Consider the following 20,854-nt stretch of genomic DNA (forward strand, 5'->3'; position numbering starts at 1 on the left):
GAAGATATATATTTTTTCTAAGAAGAAGATGAATTTGAGAAAATTTTATGCTAAATTTTAACATTAAAATTTCATAGTGGATTATACTGATTCAATATTATTTTATCAAGGTAAGAAGTCAGATGCTAGCAAAAGAATTTTTAAAAAGTAAAGTTTATGCCAAACAAGCTCCCCAGAGAGAACCACTACTTCTACTTCAGGGTAATATTCTTTCAGACTTATCTCCAGATTTGCATGTTATTTATGCATTTTGCTTTCTGTTTCACAAGGGAATTTTTTTTTTGTATTAAATTCTTTTATTGGTACATTGTAGGTATACAACACAATTACATTTCTCATTGGGAATTGTACCTTTATATAATGCATCTTGGTTCTTATTTTTTCCCCATTCCTAACCCTCCCTTCACGCCCTCCACTCACAAGGGAATTTAAAAAAATTTTAATATACTGGGAAGATGTTTTATGTCAATGACTATCGCTGTGCATCACATTAATGGATTTATTAAAATATATGTTTACATGTTGATTTATGTAACTAGTCTCCTATGTGTGGAAATATTAAATTGTTTCCAACTTTTCAGTATCAGAAATACTTTGATGAACATTCTTGTAATTCATCACTTTATAATCCCTAGAAATAAAATTGGTGAGACAAAGAATCTATAAACTTCTGATAGCCCTTGCTATATTTTCTCACCTCTAATTAATGTTATGTATTAGTGGTGTTTTTAGAGCAAAATCCAAAACATGACATCTTTCTTACTTATACTACTTTAATTAAATAAGAAAGTTGAGAAACCTTTGATGTGTTTGTTAATATTTGTAGGTTTTTCTTTTGTTAATTGCCTGTTTATGATCTTTGCCTAAGATTCCACCTGGTCATTGGGTATTTTCTTAGTAATTTTTAAGAATTCACTGATTTTTAGGCTATTAACTCTTCCTTAGATACTTTTTTAGGATTCTCCCCAGGGGTTTATTTGTCTTTTAACTTAGTTTATACAAGCTTTTGTCATATAAAATACTTTTTGCTTTTATGTTTTAAAAATACTTATTTAGTAGTGAAATCTATCAGTCATATATTAACTTCAGAAATTAAAAAACAAGTGAACACTAATTTTCGAGTCTCTGGTGTGTCATGGTCCATTTTAGTTCCCTTTCTGTGATTTTAGGGTACTCGCATCCACGCAGTTTGAACCAGTTGCAGCCAGAATGGCCTTTCCCTGCTTTGATGAACCAGCCTTCAAAGCGAGTTTCTCCATCAAGGTCAGAAGGGAGCCGAGGCACATGGCCATTTCCAACATGCCGTTGGTGAGTCTGAAATGTGGATCCGCGCACAGGAAAATCTGTTGCTTGGCTGTGGCTCCCACTACCCAGAGGAGTTAACATCCATTTGATTTGGGTTTGTTTTATTCCCTGACAGATAATTGCTAACTTTTCCTTTTCATTTCTAGCTGATGCTTTTTTTTTTTTTAAAGCTACAATGTATTTATAGTCAAAGAAAAAATTGCCCCTAAAAAATTCAAGGTTTCATGCCAAGCCCTGAAGTTGGTTTTTACTTTGAGGCAGGTAGAAGGTGCTGCCAGAACTTTGATAACTTGTCCTATAGGTCTTGTTCCTTTCCTTTAGACGTAGTATACGCCAGATGCATTGCATGAATAAGGAGTGTCATTATAGCTTTGCCCCGGAGAATGGACAGATGTCCAGTGGCTTGGAAGAAACTGTTACTTTTTATGAAGTTGAAGAAGGAGATGAAACTGGTTATTCAGCCTTACCTGACCATGGTAATCCCTCTACGATGGTTCCTGCTACTTCAGGATACTGTGTTGGAAGGCGAGAACCTAGCTCAGGAAAACAGACTTCAAATTCAGAAGAGGGCAGTGGCCAGAGTGACAATGGGAGATATGAAGAATATCTTTATCTTTCAGAGCCAGACTACAAAACTTCAGGTGTATATAGCATAACTGCATCTACAGCAAACTTGTCTCTCCAGGATAGAAGACCTTGTTCTTCTACATCTCCACAGGACACAGCTACCTCATACAACTACCACCAGAATATGATGGGCAATTCTGCAGTAATTGCAGCTTCCTGTGCCAGGACTGTTCCTGCTCCAGGCTTACCTAACTGCGTAACCGCTAATTAAACTACTAGTACTTCGTCACTTTCCTCACAGAATGCTATATAGCCCCTAATTGTACCTGCACCTGCACAAGGCAGGCCAGTGATTGCTTCGCCATCTCATCAGTACCATTCTGCTGCTATTCCTGCTGCTGCAGCCTCTCCTACCACCACCACCACTGCCACCTCCACCTCCTTTTGAGGTGGAAGAGGCTTCAAACTTACCACCACAACTTCCACCTCATTCCTGTGATCCAAATGCCAGTGATCTGCCTCAAGTTACAAAAGTTTTACAGTACTATTTCAATCTGGGATTGCAGTGTTATCACCACAACTATTGGCACTCTATGATCTATGTGCCACAGATGCAGCAGCCTCATGTAGAGAATTACCCAGTCTATACCGAGCCACCTCCTCTGATAGACCAAACTGTTCCTCACTTGTACAGTGAGGTAGCAAGAACAGATGGTGCACAGACAGAAACATCAGCAAATGGTACTTTCGCGAATGCTGACTCTGCATCTATCCCTCATGGAGCAGTCTATTACCCAGCAATGTCAGATCCCTGTGCACAGTCACCATGGCCAGGTTTTGATTCCTGCCTTCCTGTTGTGCCAGATTATCCCTGTGTTGCGCCCTGTCATCCAGTTGCCACAGCATATGGTGGTTCTTCTCAAATTCATGGTGCTATAAATTCTGGGGCAGTTGCCTATATTGCTTCACCTCCTTCATCTTCTCATTATGTACCTCAGAATATGTAAGATTCAGCTACGTGAAGTATTCTTACACTGCCATTTTCTTGGTGTTTTGGTTTTCAAAGGTTTTTTTTTTTTTTTTTTTTGGTACTGGGCATCGAACTCAGGACCTTGTGCTTGTGAGGCAGGCAGCGGAACCACTGAGCTAAATCTCCAGCCCTTGACACTGATTCTTGATGCACAAATTTAAGATTTCCATCTGGTATATTATGTTTTTCTTCTTTGGAAGTTTTTTGTTTCTTTACTTGCATTCCAAATTTTGATGCTGCATCTTGATGTTTAAGCATAGGATTTTTGTCTGGTTCTTCATCCTGAGTACTATGACTTTCTTCTTTGGAAGTTTCTTGTTTCTTTACTGGCACTCCACGTTTTGATTCTGCATCTTGACGTTCAACCACAGGACTTTTGTCTGGTTCTTCATCCTGAGTACTATGACCTCAAAGTTTTTTATGTTGGTGTTTAAGTGATTTAGGTGTTAAGAGTCCTTACTATTGTATCTGTCTTTAAGATTGTTTTATCTTTTGATTTAATATATTCCCTTAAAGGAATACTGCTTTGGGCTGTGAATAAGGAAATTAAGATGCATGTACAACTAGCCCCATACTGAGCCTATTTGATTGTATTCAGTTGTTTCCCTGTCAACCAGCTTGTCAACTTTGTATTAGCTAATGGTGCCAATTGAAATAAATCTTACAAACTATTTCCCTGGCTGAGAAATCATACAACATACTAAACTGTTAAAAATTATAATTTCCATTTTCCTAGAAAGTAAAACAACAAAATCAACCGCCTTTGCTTCTGGGTAACTTAATATTAAATAAGAGAGCTCTTCAGGTTTCTTAAGAATTGTATGACCTGCGTTGTGTTTTGTGATATTAATCAGTTTTGAAGTCATATGATGCTCTGCTTTAGATTTATCCCATGTGCTATTGTTTAATACTGGATTTATGTAACTGCACAGTATTGAATTGGTGTCCTTTGCACAGTTAGCAGTAATAAAAACTAGCATTTAAAATTACAAAAAAAAAATTCAGGGTTTCAGGAAGAAGACATTCCAGGTGATCAATGTTGATTGGAGGGAAATTGTGCAAGGAATTTGGGCAGGGTTTAAATGATCTCTGCCTTTCACACAACACTTTCACTTGTAGTTCCTCATGTGATCTTGTAAGAGGATTTTAAAGAGAATGCTTTGTCAAATAAGGCCATATTTCTAGTATATAGGCTTTATTTTTCGTATCTTCCATGTATTATATGCTACTACTACTAATAACTATACAATTTATATGTGCAAAATTAGGCAGACAGAAAAACAGTGTTTTTGGAGAATATCATGATGCTCAATTATAAATAATAATAGATGGATATCTCCTTTAAGAGGAAGCCATTATTGTCCACTTTCAAAGCAGATGTGGACTATTGCCCCTCTGATTTTTAAAAGTGAGAAGATGACCAGGGTAAAGGAAAAAAATTACTAAGTATCATTTTGCACAGTGTGGTGGCATGCACAGCTGGTGCACACTGCCTGGTGTATACCGACACAGCTGGAGCAGGTGGTGTATAGACTCAGCAAGAGCACGTTTTGTTCAGAGAAGCTCTCTATGGATGAGAGTAAGGATGGAATAGGCTTTGCCCAGGGTCCTAAAGGTTTCCCAGCTTGGTCCCTATGATGGGTAGGGAAGCACTATCTTCACATGAAAGAACTCTGAGTGTCACATGCCAACCTCTCCACGATCTTAAAACCCTTACCCACCTTTGCATACCTTAAGGATCAATCCCTTCCTCAAACAAAATTATGCCCCCCAAGGGGCTGTCCTCTATTAAAAGTACCCTTGTGTACATTCTGTCAGTCAAGAACTTAGATCCCTGTTCCTAACTCTATAAGAAGACAAAAAACAACTATGCTACTTTCCACATATAAATTGTACATAGAAAACATGCTTTTTCAAATTAGTCATTTCTCCCAGGCAATAGTATGACATCACACTCTGCAATAGGAGTGCATTCTCTGAGTGCCACAGATCTAGGAGAATAAAGAAACCAGGATGGGTTGGAGATGTGCAAGAGGCTGAAGGACCACACAGGAGTAGTGGAGAAATCTGTAGGCTTGTAGAGAGAGGGCCAGAAGCTCTGGAGACTCCATAAAGGCACTGACTGTAGTCTAAGTCCTTGAATATTCAGGGTCCACATGTTGAGAATAGGAAAGTCTCAAATGCAGTCTCACCCATTGGATATGAAAGCCTGTCACTGGCAGAATCTGATAGGAGAAGCCTGACTTCTGGTTGCAGATATGGAGTTGAGGGGGTAGGGCCGGAAAATCAGTTGCTGTACTGTGTACCATTGGAACATCAAAGTGTTCAGGCAGGGAGGAGAAATTAATCATATTTAAATTTCAATTAGTATACTGGAAATTTTGGTGGAGATTGTATAGAAGGCATTTAAAAAGAAAAGACAATCTGGAATCCTTTAAGTGTAAATCTAGGTTGTGTAGAAGAATCAGTTTAAATGACCAAAAGCCGGCACCACAGCTGTGGCTGGTGGCTATTAAGAAGAGGGATGAGGGCCCAGAAGTAGAGATGGGTATGGGATTGTAGGAAGAATGGCTGTTAATGGGATTGCCTGGCTGGGTCTTTCTCCAAGATCTCACTTCAGTGCTTCTGAGGTATCAGATGTTCCCCTTTAGGAGCAAATCTCTTAGACTGCATCCTCATCAACCCCACCATATCTGCACAGCCACTACTTGAACACCCTGGATGCCAGTGAAACAAGTCTGAGTTTGGAGGAAACTTTGTGGAGCAGACCAGATGTAGGTTACTTTCAATTGTATAGGTAAACAGCAGCGTCTTTTAGATGGTACACGGTTATATATTTGTCTAATGTAGAGTCTACTACACATCACACTTCCAGATAATTCTCAAACCTCAATTTAAAGACAAGTGGAACATATTTAGGCAAAACCAGCAATCTCAGTCTTGCTTTGTCCTGTCTGTGTTATCATCCACATGTGCCAGACATGAGGCAGTTTGCAATCATCTGAATTTCTTAAAAGAAATTAAGTATTGATCGTTGTTCAACTTTGTGAATATATCAGAAACCACTGGATTGCATACTTTAAAGAGGTGAATTTGGTGGTATCTCAATTAAGAAAAAAAGAAATTGATCAAATGTTTTTATCCTAATATTTAAATTATAATCAGATATTAGAGAAGTTTTAAAGTAATTATGGAAGTGTCATGTCATGTTCTTTCAATATTATTTCTGGTAATTAGGGAAATGACTCTTTATAATATGTGTTAAGTGTGTTTGAATAATTGGATCACTTGGTAATTCGAGTTACTCTGCTTTTAGGTGAAATCTGTGACTATTGCTGAAGGACTCATAGAAGACCACTTCGATGTCACTGTGAAGATGAGCACCTACCTGGTGGCCTTCATTATTTCAGATTTCAAGTCTGTCAGCAAGATGACCAAAAGTGGAGTCAAGGTGAACCTGTGATTGGCACATAGGGTGACCAGCTTGTTCTGATTTTCCCAAGTTGTTCTGGTTTGAAAACTGGAAGGCTCGCACCCTGGGAACCCTCTCAATCCTGAGCAACACAGGACAGTTGGTGGCTCACATGTCACAGACCCTCATTTTTACAGTGGAGCTCTAATAACAAAAATATGAAGAGAGTTTGGCTTGCTTGGCTTATGTTCTACCGAGGTCCACCACTAACTGGCTCTGACCTCAGCCCTACAGTGGTTTCTTAGCTTGCTTCTGGTTGTAACGTTCTGCAGTTTGGAAGTACATTTTAGAGACTAAGGACGGGATCTCTGGAAGTGGGTTATAAAGAAGTAAGGTAAAGCCTCTGGCCTGGATTAGCAAAACACTTTTCAGGGAGAATATTTGGGCCAGGGAACTTTGAATACTGGAGAAAAATCTCTTTATTCAGCAATCATTTGCCCCTGGCCTGGATACCATTGCACAAGGGATACCCTATACAACTGTATGTCACGGCCCCAAATACAAATAAGGTTTTTTGAACAGAGGAAAGGATTCATTATTGTGAAGATATTCATATATTTGTGCTGGTTTTCACTGAGGCCTGAATAACTGAGGCTTCTCTGCTGAATTGGTTTTTGCTCTTCAGCTGCTGTGGCTTCAGGTATCTTTATTTCCCCGGGGATTTGAAGGTGGTGTTTGAGATTTGGGTGAATGAACCTTCTACATTCAGCAGTAAAATGATTAGTAAAAACACCACTGTTTTGGCTACGTTTCTGAATCTTTCATAAATGATTGTTTTCACGATGTTTAATCCATACTAATATTTTTTAGTTCCTATATTTCTTAAATTAGACATATATAGTTTATATTTTTTGGCAATTGTGGTCACTAAAGGTTTTGTGTATCTGATTCTGTCTTTTATTGTTCTGCTGACTCTTGCTCATGAAATCTTGTTCTCTTGTGCATACTTGTGAATTATATTTGTAAACTTGTGTCACGATAGTCAAAAGTGGATTCTTCCAGAGAATCTGTACTTGTTTCTGCAGGGTGATTGAGATTGCCTATCACTCCAGGAACGACTTTACATAAGATGATTTGACTTAGGGTTTGGACTCTCTGGTCACTATGAATCCAGCTGTTAAACACTATGAGAATTCGCTTTTAGCTACAAATTCTCTAAGAAAACTTCCCTATTCTCCTTTATACAAAACCAATGCCTGAATCAACTGGAATTTGTTTTTGTATTGTTTTTTATTTGCAGTTTCCCAGGGTGTAGGATGGTTATTTTTAGTTTACCTTTAAACTAAGTGTGTGGCTTTTAGCATCTAGTTTTATGGACTTGTTGGACTTCCCAGCTTGGCCAGGCACTGGACTTCGTCTCCTATCCCTCAAGTCCTTCCGTGCTCTGAGCTACATCCACCTGTGTTGGACTAGTGCCTACAGGGAAGACCTGGCCTCAGTGCCCTGCTCACTTCAGAGGCTCTGTCACTTCACTTTTGGCCTCTACATCTCCCTTTCTTTTTTTTTGCCACCTTCTAAACACATTAAAAAAGATAATTTTTGTATGTATTGTGCAGCATTGATAGCGGTTTTCAGGAAGGAAGTTGACTAGGAGTAGTCAGCATCAATATAAAAATGGAATTCCTTATTGTCTTCCTTAATATTGACAACCACATCCCTCAGTATGAAGTCATCAGTATCAGTGTTTGCTATAGCTGTGTGGAGAAGCCGCTGTGATATTTGACTGTCTTCGGTGCCTTTCTCTTTAGGTCTCTGTGTATGCCATGCCAGATAAGATAAAGCAAGCAGATTATGCCCTGGATGCTGCTGTGACTCTTCTAGAGTTTTATGAAGATTATTTCAGTATACCATATCCTTTACCCAAACAAGGTAGAGATCTTGCTCATCTACGGGATATCATTTGACAACCTCACTCATGGACTGCATCTTTATAATTGGTGCATCCTCATCATTTTCCCAGCAGCCCCTCAGGCTATGAAAACCCCAGCAAGTATCAAACAGGCTGGTTCTTCTGAGGATCTTCTCGCCGCTCATCTCTATAATGAACTTCCAATGCTAATCAAAGCAGATCTCCATATGGTTCCTAAGGCACATGGCCTGGGGTCTTTTTTGCCTTCTGATATTATTAGTTGGGCAGACAGCAGAGGACAAAAGCTGCATTTGTTTTTCTTATCACTGCTACATGTTTAGCAAGGACGTGGAGGGTGCTTAATGAATTTTTTAGATGAATAAATTTATACAGTGTAAGAAAATCTGCATTTTCTTTCTTACAGATCCTTTTAAACTATTGTGTTTGAGTTTGTAAGTATATGTGTGTGTTGGGCATCCAAAATAGAATGGATTACTGAGGCAATTGTTCAAATTCTTTAGCTCCCAGACTTACGATCAGAGAACTAGAAATGGGATCAAGGGGGCTGAGGCACAAGTCTGACTGGGTCTCATTATTAGTAAAATGATGGAGTCACTGAAGCCCTTTTCACCACTGCAAAAGGATCTTCCCAGCTGGACCTCCATAATTGTGCATGGGCAGTGTAGCTTGTCTTTTGGTCCTAATACTCATCCATTCTGATGCTTATTGTGTTTGGGTGATATGGCTTTCACAATGGTAATATATTCTGTTACTTTTTCCTCAAGACCTTGCTGCTATTCCTGACTTTCAGTCTGGTGCCATGGAAAACTGGGGCCTGACAACATACAGAGAATCTGCTTTGTTGTTTGATCCAGAAAAGTCTTCTGCATCCAGTAAGCTTGGCATCACAATGACTGTATCCCACGAACTTGCTCACCAGGTACCCAAACTCAATCACATGTTTTAAAAAGTGTAGTTGAATGTTTATATTGCTCTTGACCCTTCTTGTATTTAAAGCCTTTTTTTCCTTGTAGCAAAATTACTTGTTCAAAGCGCTTAGCTTCATGTTTTATAATGGATGTTGGAAAGTTTTTACTTTTACTTGGAAAATATTTGTTCTAAAAATGTTAACATTTATAAACTGTCATTAGACATTTAAAAATGTTTCTGCCCAATTGTGTTGTATCTGTGAATACTGTTACAGGTTATACATAAGCAAGGCTCCATGAAAGTGTGTGAATAACCTGAGTCATATTTTCCCTGCAGTGGTTTGGGAACCTGGTCACTATGGAATGGTGGAATGATCTTTGGCTAAATGAAGGATTTGCTAAGTTTATGGAGTTCGTGTCTGTCAGTGTGACCCATCCTGAACTGAAAGTTGTAAGTTGTTATTTATGTATTAACATTTTAGGTTAATCTGTTGTTTTCATCAGTGTTTCTGGAAAACATCATCTAATCTTTGGTTATAGAATATATAGAGTTGCATTGACAACTTCCTTGGGAGCTTAGACACGAATCAGATTGCAAAAATGCTAGTGAACTTCCAAGATACATCACAAAGACTTATCACACTCGAGTGTGAATCTATGGCTGCTATGAAATAAGTATTAAATGATGTCTTCTCTTAATATCAAAGAAGTAGAAATAATGAGAATTTCAGTGATTCAGTGATTCAATGATTCAGTGATTTTTTTCCAACCTTCAGGTTGCTCGCTGCAGAAGTATTGGGTATAGATTTCTATTATCTCAATAAAAACCTGTTTGCCAAGTCAAGTGAATTATGCTTAAGGTAACTACACATTGTATTACATACTGTATCAGCCTGGACTCATGAATCACATTTAATACTTCGGGACTGGTATATATTTATTTTAAACATTACATCTCAAACTTGAGATAATTGCATACAAAAAACTTAAAAATAAATTTAGGTAAAAAAATTTATCAAACTAATTTTTTATTTGTGCATACTTATTATTTCCCATTTTACCTGTTTGTGCCTATAATTAATTCATTAATTCATTAATTTAACTGTACATAGTTATAATTCTAAAGTTCATACCATTATTATATTATAATTGGTTACAAATATTTTCCTGTATGTTCAGATAATCTTTAGTAATAACAATGACTATGAATGCATATTATTCAAATGAGTTAATGTGTCAAATAAAGAAAGTTAAGGATGGAATTTATTCCCCATTTTTTTCTTTCATTACATTGTTTTAAAGCTAAATATCTTTGCTTGAGATAGTGTAGTACAAATGATGAATGAAAATGTCAAAATCACTGCACATTTTATTTTCTTGTTTTGTTGCTGTTTAGTTATAGGAGTAGAGGTTTTGTTTTTAATTTAATATGAAATTTTCTATATTTTAAATTTATAAGTATTTAAGAACAATAAAATCTAACAATTATTTTTTTTGGATGTTCTTCAGAGAGCAGAGTAATTTTGTTTCTTTTCATAAAAAGTAGAAATAGCTGTCACCCAGATCAAATCTTTATCTTTGCCTACTTTGCTAAATGTAACTCACAGATGATGCTTTCTCTTCGTTTTTCTGTCTCATTAGGAAGATTATTTCTTTGGCAAGTGTTTTAGTGCGATGGAGTTTGATGCCTTAAATTCCTCACACCCTGTGTCCACACCTGTGGAGAATCCTGCTCAGATTCGGGAGATGTTTGATGATGTTTCTTACGAAAAGGTAAAAGCAGATTGTAAGGTACATTCTGATACTGGGGTAGAGAGATTAGATAAGGTTTTGGGGTGGTTTTGACTTCGTCAGTAGAAACCAGATCGAATGCCTTCTGTCTTGACCTTTGCTGACCTACAATCCTAAAATTATATTTTGGTCAATTCTTTATTTACTCTTTGTTGAGTTAAAATTTATGGCCTTCTGAAACTGCCTTTTACTAATCATTCAACAGGTAGGTAATAACTGGGCATCGGCTTTGTACTAAGCAAGCTTTGTACTAACCAAGCTTCGTACTAACCAGTGCAGCTGCATTTTAAACGAGTTATTACAAAATATAATTTGTGCCAAAACTACAGATATCACTTATTTGTATTATCTTTTCAGGGTGCTTGTATTCTGAATATGCTGAGGGAGTATCTTAGTGCTGATGTATTTAAAAGTGGAATTGTGCAGTATCTCCAAAAGTACTCTTATAAAAATACAAAAAATGAGGACCTGTGGAATACGATGGCCAGCGTGAGTATGTTTTTGTGTATCACTACAATTGGGATCAACAATTTTTCTTATGTTTTGTTTTTCCTACCTCATATTACTCCCTCTGAGAAGAATCATGGTGTTTCCTATAGAAATGAGAGTGATGTGCATATTTGTGGTTTTAGATTTGCCCGGGAGATGGTACACAAACCACGGATGGCTTCTGTTCCCAAAGCCAGCATTCATCTTCCTCCTCTGTAAGTCTTTCCCTCTGCCCATGTCCCTGTAAATATGATCTTTTACACCATATTTTTGAAGAGTAGCTCTGTGCCAAACTTTCCAAGGTCCCTGATTATCTCACCCTCATTCCAGATGATTCTACATTGAACTATACTAGATACACAGCCTTTTATGATTTTTCTTTAATATATATACACACACACACACACACACACACACACACACACACATACATACATACAAGCGGGGGCAGAGTCTTCTACGGTAATATTTCTCACTGAAACTGTTATTTAGCTCTGCTCTCTGTAAAGTACTGGATTTATGGCTATTTCTGTGGTAGATTAGGGCGGCATTCTGTCACTCAGGAGGATATGTCAATCATTTCTTGAGCTCTGGATTTGTGAAAAAAATAATGGCAGTGTGTATTCTTGAACATTTACTATGTATCAGCACACACTAAGCACTTGGGTGTATTGCCTCCTTTCCTCTTCACAACAATCCTGTAAGCCAAGCCCCGTTACTATTCCTGCCTTACCATGTGGGAATACGAAATCCAAAGGCATATGGCCAGTAAATTGCAGAGCAGGGATTTGAATTTAGATCTAACATGCTTTTAACTGCTAGACTATAAAGTATTCATAACATCTGAGTCACAAAATGGCCCGATTCTTTGTTTATCTGACTTGTGGAATATTTTCATAGGCAGCTGTGGGTGAATCTCGAAATTCAACAGAATAGTATCCTTCGTGTTTTTGTTTTCTTTACTTTTGTGTTTTTAGAGATTGTTGGATTCCATGGTTTCTGGATTTATCCTGTAGCATTTTATCCTTTTAGTGGCTCTAAAATCTTTTCCTAAAAGCTTTCTGAGTATCAAAGAACATATGCCCTTTGGGTTTATGACCACTTGTTGAGCACAGACCGTCTGTGTTATTTCTTTGGAAGTACAGGCTCTTGATTGAATGGTTTTTCCCATCTTGCTTGTCTGAGAGCCAGCATGGTTATGTAGTGTTGAAACCTTCCTCTTTCTCTCCCTTCTCTCCTCAGTCATTCATTCACTCATTCATTTGTCTGTTTGGTGCCCAGTGCTATGCCAGTGCCCAGCCAGTGCCCAGCAGAAGCAGACATGCTACCTGTCAGTACACACATGTATAGCAGAGGAGACTGAAAAAAAGTCAATGCTTTCATGGAGATTTGATGGTTGGGGACAACTGGGGAAGGAAGCCAGGGCAGGAAACTGGGGAGCAGAGGAGTTCCCCAGGGCAGAGCAGGCTCAGTGGGAAGCAACCCTCTGAGCACAAGCTGGCCTTCTCTCCTTTTAGAGTTGGGTCTGTGTGAGTGACACATCTGCAATTTTGTGTGTTGATCAGCACTGGCGTCAGGAAGGTGTGGATGTGAAGGCCATGATGAACACCTGGACGCTGCAGAAGGGCTTTCCCCTGATAACCATCACAGTGAAAGGGAGGAACGTGCACATGGAGCAGGAACACTACATGAAGGGGTCTGATGGTGCCCCAGAAACTGGGTAATGTTCATAGAATAAGACTCATCTCGTTGCCTGGGTAACACCTGCCTGTTAGGATAAATCTTATTTTTGAAATGCTGTCCCAAAATACTTCAATTGAATCTATGTGTCTTGTATCTCCCTGTCATCCCAAAAGGATTAAGGAAACTTTAAGTTTGGTTAGTCTCAGGAAAGCTAACGATATGTAATTATTTTAATGTTCTCATGTTTTATAGTTTAATAGGATGTAATTTCTAGTTACTGGCTTGAAATCAGCTCTGATCCAAGCAACTACCACTACATTACAATAGTGTCTGGCACATAGGTTGGAGCTACAGACAAAAGAATTTAGGTGTTTCTGGGAATTGCAAGAGACCCAGTTCTCTTCTCTGGAGGAGAGTTGAAGAGCTTGGAAGCCTTAGTTAGAATTTGAAGCTGTCAGCTTAATACTACAGAAGGATATCATTAAAATGAGATGCTGCAACTTGATTGACCCGGGAGAGACACTAGGCAAAAAAATTTGTTTCATCTTGAAATAATTTGAGGCTTTTGGAGAAGCTGTGAGAATTGTGTAAAGAATTTCCATATATGTTTTATCCAGATCTCTTTCTCTCTCTCTCTCACACACAATTTTTTTAACTGTGTAAGAGCAAGCTGGAAACAAGACACCCTTAGAGTGCTCACTTACACAGTCATAGTAAAATTATCAAACATTAGGAAATAAACTTGACGTAATAGTATTATTTGATCTATAAACTCTGTTCAATTGTTGCAGTTATTCTAAAAATATCTTCATATGAAAATAGAAGAAAATCTCTACTTGAATATAGGCTCACATAACATATTTAAATCTCAGGTCATTTTGGTCTCCTTTTTGTCTGAAGTAATTTTTCAGTCTTCCTTTTCATATTTTTTGACATTTTTCGAAGACTAAAGGCCGGTTATTTTATAGAATCTCCTTCATCATGTGTTTCCACTGTTTGTTCGTGACCAGATGCAGGTTGTGCTTTGTAGGCAGGAATTCCACTGAGGTGATGTTGTGTCTTTCCTAGTACATTATTTAAGAGATGTTAATTTATGCAGTGACTGGTGGTCACTATTTTAAGTTAAGTCTCAGGTCTCCAGTCACCATTCCCTTGAATTTAAATCCAGACTGTGCTCAAGGAGTCTAAGAAGGCTCCGCAGTGCCTGAGCTGGAAAACAGACTGCATTTTGAGACCTTGGCTGTGATAGTTTTGATACTGTTCTGTCCTAAACTAGCCGTAGCTACTTGTTGAGTGAATCAAAAAATAAAAATCCATCCCTTCTTTCTTTTAGGTACTTATGGCACGTTCCATTGACATTCACTACCAGCAAATCAGACTCAGTCCAGAGATTTTTGCTGAAGACTAAGACAGGTAATTCATTGTGAAAATAGCTGGTTTAATTCAAAGAGGAAGTGTGTATACATATAGGATTTAAATCATAAATGTCTTTGGGTGTTTATCTTGGTAAAAACAAAAGGAATTAGGTTGAGAATGTTGCCTGGTTTTAAAGAATGGCTAATATAATGCTAGATAGAAATTAAAACAGTTGATTTACAGTGCTAAAATCAAAGGCTTACCGATGAAAACTCATTATTTTGTTAACATTACCAGGGTATATTGTCTGTACGGCCAGAAATGTGTTGCATTCTTTCCATAGATCTCTAAATCTTACAAAATTGGTGTCTAAATCTAGTGTTGGCTTTTTTCTTTTGGGTTGCTGTTGTCTGGTTTCTAACAGATACAAGCATTTTAATTTGTTCAGCGTTAAATTCTTCTCTAGTTTCTCTGTCCAGCCTCTGATCAGAGAAAGCTTTCGTGAGTCAAGAGAGTAAATGGAGCTATGATTTATTTTATTTGCTCTAGATGTGCTCATCCTCCCAGAAGCAGTGGAGTGGATCAAATTTAATGTGGGAATGAATGGCTATTACATCGTGCATTACGAGGATGATGGATGGGATTCTTTGACTGGGCTCTTAAAAAAGACACACACAGTGATCAGCAGTAACGATCGAGCGAGTCTCATTAACAGTGCATTTCAGCTTGTCAGGTAATACAAGCTGCAGAGTTGTGGTTTACTTCTGAAAGCAGCTGTTATCATCGTCCAAATTCTTGATTTCTTAAGATGAAAATGATTGACTGCTAGTGAGAAGTTGAAAGGTATTTTCCTTAAGTTCTAACAATACATGTTTGCTTTTACCTTGTGACTAACCTCCTGTTTGTGACTGCTGGGTGACTTGAAGTATAGAATCTGTATTTTATTATTCCTCATTCCCAACTCTGATGAGACCCAGGTATGTTTAAAATCCAGAAGACAACATCCTAGTGAGGTCATGGACCCCATCCCTCAACCCTTGTCCTGCAATTTTTCTGGCCCTGCCGTAGCAGGTAAGGTTTCTTCCATGCTGGGTCTACAACTATCCTGAAACCTTTTGAGAAGACTAAGTAACCTAGACCCAGTTGTTTATGTTACATCTCTTGGATTAAAGGAGAGATTTAAAATAAAAGCAAAAAACCCAACCAAACAATGAAAAAACCCTCTAGATACCTGAACTTCACAGCATTTTTATGGAATACAGGTCATAAAATTTGGCCTCATCAAATGACCTTTGTGTAGCTGAGCACAGAGTGAACAGGATCCATTTTTTTCCCCACCCATAACAGTGGTTTTAAGGAAATCTTTTCCACGCCTAAAATTCAAACCTTTTCAATCTGTAGGCATAATTGAAGTCATAAGAGGAACCATCCAGGGGGAAAAGCGTAGCTTTATCATTCTCCACCTTATGTCCTTCTTCCCTGATGTTGAGTTCTTCTTTCTGGTTCTTCTAACACCGAACTGTACCTTCCAATGTGGCAAAAAGCAACAGGGCAAGAAGTTAAGGGTTGTGTACCTAGCTGTTTCTTTCTGCCGAAAAATTCCTCTGTGTAGCATATTTCTGCTTGAATCTTAGAAGGTTTTATGTTACGTATATAACTACATACCCTCCCATTGAGGTTTTTAATATCAACCCCTGTTGTGAAGAGTTTCTATTTATATTAAGTGTCTTTGAAACAGAGAAGATAGTTTACTCCAGGGTCTCATACTTTCGGTGAATGCAGGCTTTCTGAGGAGGCTTCCTGAAGACCTGTGAGCTCCCCTTCTTCTGGAAGTTCTGCATACAATCCAACGTGTCCTGCAGGACCATGTGGATGGCCTTCCATTTCTTCTTAACCACAACTGGCTCTATTATTCGGAACCTTATTCCCCAGTGTAATCTTGCCAGATGTTAGGTGTGATAGGAAAGATACTAATTTCAGGGTCATTGTTTTGATGGAAGATTGATACAATATATTTTGCAGCAAAAAGTTGATTTCCTGGATTTTCTTTTAGTCCCATAAGTAATCATGGTGTCTCTTGGTCAGCATTGGAAAGCTATCGATTGAAAAAGCCTTGGATTTAACCCTGTACTTGAAACATGAAACTGAAATCCTGCCTGTGTTCCAAGGGTTGAATGAGCTGATCCCTATGTATAAGTTAATGGAGAAAAGAGATATGACTGAAGTGGAAACTCAATTCAAGGTAAGACCCTGACTATAAATACTATATTTATATAATAATGGCTTGCTTTTCTTGTGTATGAAAAAAGTGCTTACCATTGTGCATGTATGTATGTTTGTATATGGGGAAAACAAATACATATTTAGTGTTTGGATAAATTAACTAAAATTTGTATTTTATTTAGCACTAAAATAAAATGACAGTGTTAAACTCTGTACTTAATTTTCATGGACTTTTACTTTATTTCATTTTACTTCTCTATTATGATGTCTATTAAGATTTTCTGGGATCATTCATGGTACTTTACATGGTACAAACTTGTTATTTTGGACAAAATGTCATAAAGTTTGCATCATTTGCTCTCAAAATTTAGTCATGTAACTGTCTCTTTAGCTTAAATCATCCTGATTTTAAGTGGATAGACTGTCTTTACAAAAGACTATTATGCAAATACTGAAATAATTTCTTGCTCTGACCCCTTATATAATTAAATATAAACAGACCTGCACACTTTAAAAAGAAGTAAGAATTGGATTAAACTTTAAAAGTTAGTTCCATCACCTGAGTGAGCACTGGGCTATCATCAGCATGAAATGAGCAGTGACGATGCTGATGTGCATGACACCTGTCACTGTCCTGTGTTCCACACCCTCAGACCTTCCTCATCCAGCTGCTGCGGGACCTCATTGATAGGCAGACCTGGACAGATGATGGCTCCGTCTCAGAGCAGATGCTTCGGAGTCAGCTCCTCCTGCTGGCCTGTGTGCTCAAGTATCAGCCCTGTGTGCAGAGGGCAGAAGGCTATTTCAGAAAGTGGAAGGAATCCAATGGAAACATGAGGTCAGTCCCTACTGAAGAACCAATTTGTTGATGTAAGAGTTTTCTTCTGTTTCCCATCATTGGTGTTAACCACTGGAAAAAAATCCAAAAAGTATAAACAAGTTTTCCCTACTGTCAGTTTTTGGGGAAAATAAATCGCTTTTTAAGATTTATCTATGAATCTGTCACCTTTCTGTTTTAAGAAATGCTAGTAGGGAAGTCACATATCTTGGGAGTTAGAACAGGATCACAATAATTTCCATTTTGAATAGTCAGCACAAAATCTTACTGAACTAAAACCATAATGCCAGAAATAGTGACAATACACTTTATAGTGATTTCTTTGTGCCTCCAAAGTCCCTAACACTGTAAAGGAAGGTAAGATTTATCATATCCAGAGATCTCTATTCTTGCAATACTTCAGTCCTTTTATGTTTGGAGCTTAAACCCCATTTATTCCCAAAGCCTATAGGATTCCACTTAAAAGAAATACTCATAAACAATGGCTCTGTTAGATTTCTGTCTTGTTTTCATGGAGTAAATTTTGAGCTGTTTAGAATTCTTTCTTTTTGCTTGAAAGATGACAACCTATGGAGTCAGTTAACATTATTAAAATGTTAGAAATGTTGATATTTATAAGAGTGACCTTTCACATTAAGGTTTTGAGAAGGCTACTTAAAATCTAATTTTGGATATTTTCTCTCACCTCTTTTTCCTAGAAAGCAAATGAAGGAAAGCACTAGTTTTTGTTTATGTTTCTAGGCATGCTTCTTTGAGCCTGGAGCCAGTTCATCCATTTATAAGTGGTCACCATTATGGTTCTACAGGCACTTTCTGGACCTTGGAGTCTCATGGGATTTGTTCTTTCCACAGCCTGCCTATTGATGTGACCCTGGCAGTGTTTGCTGTGGGGGCCCAGAACACTGATGGATGGGATTTTCTTTTTAGTAAATATCACTCTTCTTTATCGAGTACCGAGAAAAGCCAAATTGAATTTGCCCTCTGTGTAAGCCAAAATGAGGAAAAGCTTCAGTGGTGAGTCATTCATTCATGTTCATATGGCCAAGGGAAACTAAATGAGATCTGATCATTCTCGCACCTATTTTTGTTCTCTTGGGCAGGAATTGCCTATTATGCTTGGAACATTTGTGCAAGTGGGCACCCATCTAATAAGAATGGCAAGTAATTAGGGAGAACCAGGTGTTGGGGAAAATACTTAAAGGCATTTATGTTGTGTATCTTTAAAGCAATAACATTCTTCATATATTTACTAGAATCCAATTAACTATTCTTTTGAGCAAATGAGGGAATATACACGAATAGGTATTATAAATGCCATATAATTTTTAGTTTTTATTATTATGTAGCTATAATGGGTTTATCAGGACTCTGGTTACCAATTTACCTGTTTGGCCTTCGTTATTGGCAGACTGGGTTTTTTCTTTTACAAGTTATTTTATTGTACTCTTTTATAACCTTTTCATCACCTGTTCACTGGTAACAGTTCTTGTCTTCATCATTGCAGGTTACTAGATCAAAGTTTTAAGGGAGATATAATAAAAACTCAAGAGTTTCCACATATTCTCACACTCATTGGCAGAAACCCAGTGGGATATCCATTGGCCTGGCAGTTTCTGAAGGAAAACTGGAATAAACTTGTACAAAAGTGAGTAGTGCCAAAAATGTGCTGGGATTGGATAAGTTCTTTAAACTCTCTCTGTTTTAGTGTTGATGTTTATATAAGAATAGTAACAGTCTGAAGGAAGTTTTTTGACTGAAGATAGGAAGTAGAGGTACTTAGAATATCTCTATTAACGATGAAGCCCTAATTCAGTGCTAGCTAGTGAGGCTGGATGGTAATGTTTTCCATTCCACTCGGACTCCTCCTCTCACCCAGTGGCTTATTTGAAGCCCTCCTCTTCCTATGTCTGTCCAACTCCTCTAACCACTCTTGCATCTGCCTTTACCTAACTCTTGTAGCACTCCTACATTTATCATTTTTGGGGATACTTATTCGGCTGCTGGGCATGTAACATATTTTACAACTAGATCTTAACCCAGTGGAAGATAGAGATCATATTTTCTATCTTTTTCATGCTTAATCAGTTTTTAGTTAAATGTTATTACAGATGCAAGGCACTTAACAATATATGTTGAATGCATAAATATTTCACCACACATTTTGACAATTTCCATTTCAAGGTTTGAACTTGGATCATCTTCCATAGCCCACATGGTAATGGGAACAACAAATCAATTCTCTACCAAAACACGACTTGCAGAGGTAAGGAGAGAAAGAAAACAATTTTTTTCTTTTAAACTTAAGTATGAAGTACACAAAACACTTAAAATTAAGATGACTTAGAAATGAATTTTGTCAGTTTATTTATGGATTCCATCGTACTGACATAAAACAAAATTCAATTGCAGATAAACTAGTGGAAACTACCTCTTCTTGGACATGTTAAGAGTTTTTTGTTATGCCATTAAAAATGACTTGTGACAATTAGTCCTTAAAGATGTTAAAAGTGAGCTTTGAAGGTATAGGTGACTTAAGTTGGTCATCCACTGAATGTGAGAGCAGAGGTCTGGAATCTAGGTTCTTCACTATCCAAGTCCATGGTTTTTCTTCTTCTTTTTTGTTTTATTTTTTTGAGACAGGGTCTTGCTATGTAGTTCAGGCTGGCCTTGAACTCACAGTGATCCTCCTGCCTCAGTCTCCTAAGTGCTGGTGGTGTGCACCACCACACCCAGCATTTTTCTTTTTTACTGATCATATATACCATCTACTTTGAGACAGAATTTTATACATCTTATAAAATCCATCTATAAAATATTAACATGAAGAATTAAAACACTGTAATGAACAGGAGGTAACTATAAGAAGGAGTTTGGTGATAATTATTGCAGTGCTGCCCTAAATTTATCAAAAAGCTTCCTAGCAAAGCCAAAATGAGAAATTAATATATGTTATTCTCATTAGCAGGAAGAGTGACTATGAAATATACAGGTTCTCTAAAAAAGCAGACTTTCCTCTAGTCCTAAACTGCTTTTTGCACATAAAATGCCCTCAGAGAGGCCAGTTTGAATCAGTTACACAGCTGAGATGCTGTGTTTCTGAGGCAGATGAGTACAGAAGAGAGTTTTGGGTCAGAAGGGTGAAGAGCTGCCCTTGCTACAGCTTGTGTGGAAGGTCTGTTTTTTCAGTGGTGCTATCATGATGAGTTCCCTTCAAGAATTAATGAAATATTTTGACAATTAGTGAAATTATCAACGTGGCCTGAATGAGTGATGGTCTGAGGGTCCAAAGTGATTTTTAATTGATGGGGAATTAATCTCAGGT

General features: G+C 37.7%; 1 protein-coding gene and 2 pseudogenes across 2 annotated transcripts in view; all 3 read left to right on the plus strand.

Moving 5' to 3' along the window:
- Erap1 (endoplasmic reticulum aminopeptidase 1) overlaps positions 1-20,854 on the plus strand; it is a 35,357-nt gene that overhangs the window by 12,035 nt on the left and 2,468 nt on the right. For both annotated transcript variants that reach the window (XM_021255793.2, XM_004841716.3), the window contains 16 exons: positions 1,170-1,308; positions 6,219-6,353; positions 8,123-8,243; positions 9,009-9,163; positions 9,490-9,603; positions 10,794-10,925; positions 11,301-11,432; positions 11,576-11,647; positions 12,998-13,152; positions 14,449-14,528; positions 15,021-15,204; positions 16,557-16,713; positions 17,348-17,532; positions 18,385-18,546; positions 19,037-19,177; positions 19,714-19,795. In XM_021255793.2, the coding sequence (XP_021111452.2) occupies positions 1,170-1,308; positions 6,219-6,353; positions 8,123-8,243; positions 9,009-9,163; positions 9,490-9,603; positions 10,794-10,925; positions 11,301-11,432; positions 11,576-11,647; positions 12,998-13,152; positions 14,449-14,528; positions 15,021-15,204; positions 16,557-16,713; positions 17,348-17,532; positions 18,385-18,546; positions 19,037-19,177; positions 19,714-19,795 (2,146 nt within the window). The remainder of the gene's footprint in view (positions 1-1,169; positions 1,309-6,218; positions 6,354-8,122; positions 8,244-9,008; positions 9,164-9,489; positions 9,604-10,793; positions 10,926-11,300; positions 11,433-11,575; positions 11,648-12,997; positions 13,153-14,448; positions 14,529-15,020; positions 15,205-16,556; positions 16,714-17,347; positions 17,533-18,384; positions 18,547-19,036; positions 19,178-19,713; positions 19,796-20,854) is intronic.
- Positions 1,410-2,282, plus strand: LOC147826595 (UDP-N-acetylglucosamine transferase subunit ALG13 pseudogene; annotated as a pseudogene).
- Positions 2,226-3,009, plus strand: LOC147826596 (UDP-N-acetylglucosamine transferase subunit ALG13 pseudogene; annotated as a pseudogene).

Source organism: Heterocephalus glaber, unplaced genomic scaffold, assembly GCF_053883595.1.
Source record: "Heterocephalus glaber isolate CG9 unplaced genomic scaffold, H.glaber_assembly_v1.0 deba00001465, whole genome shotgun sequence".
Lineage (NCBI taxonomy): Eukaryota > Metazoa > Chordata > Mammalia > Rodentia > Bathyergidae > Heterocephalus > Heterocephalus glaber.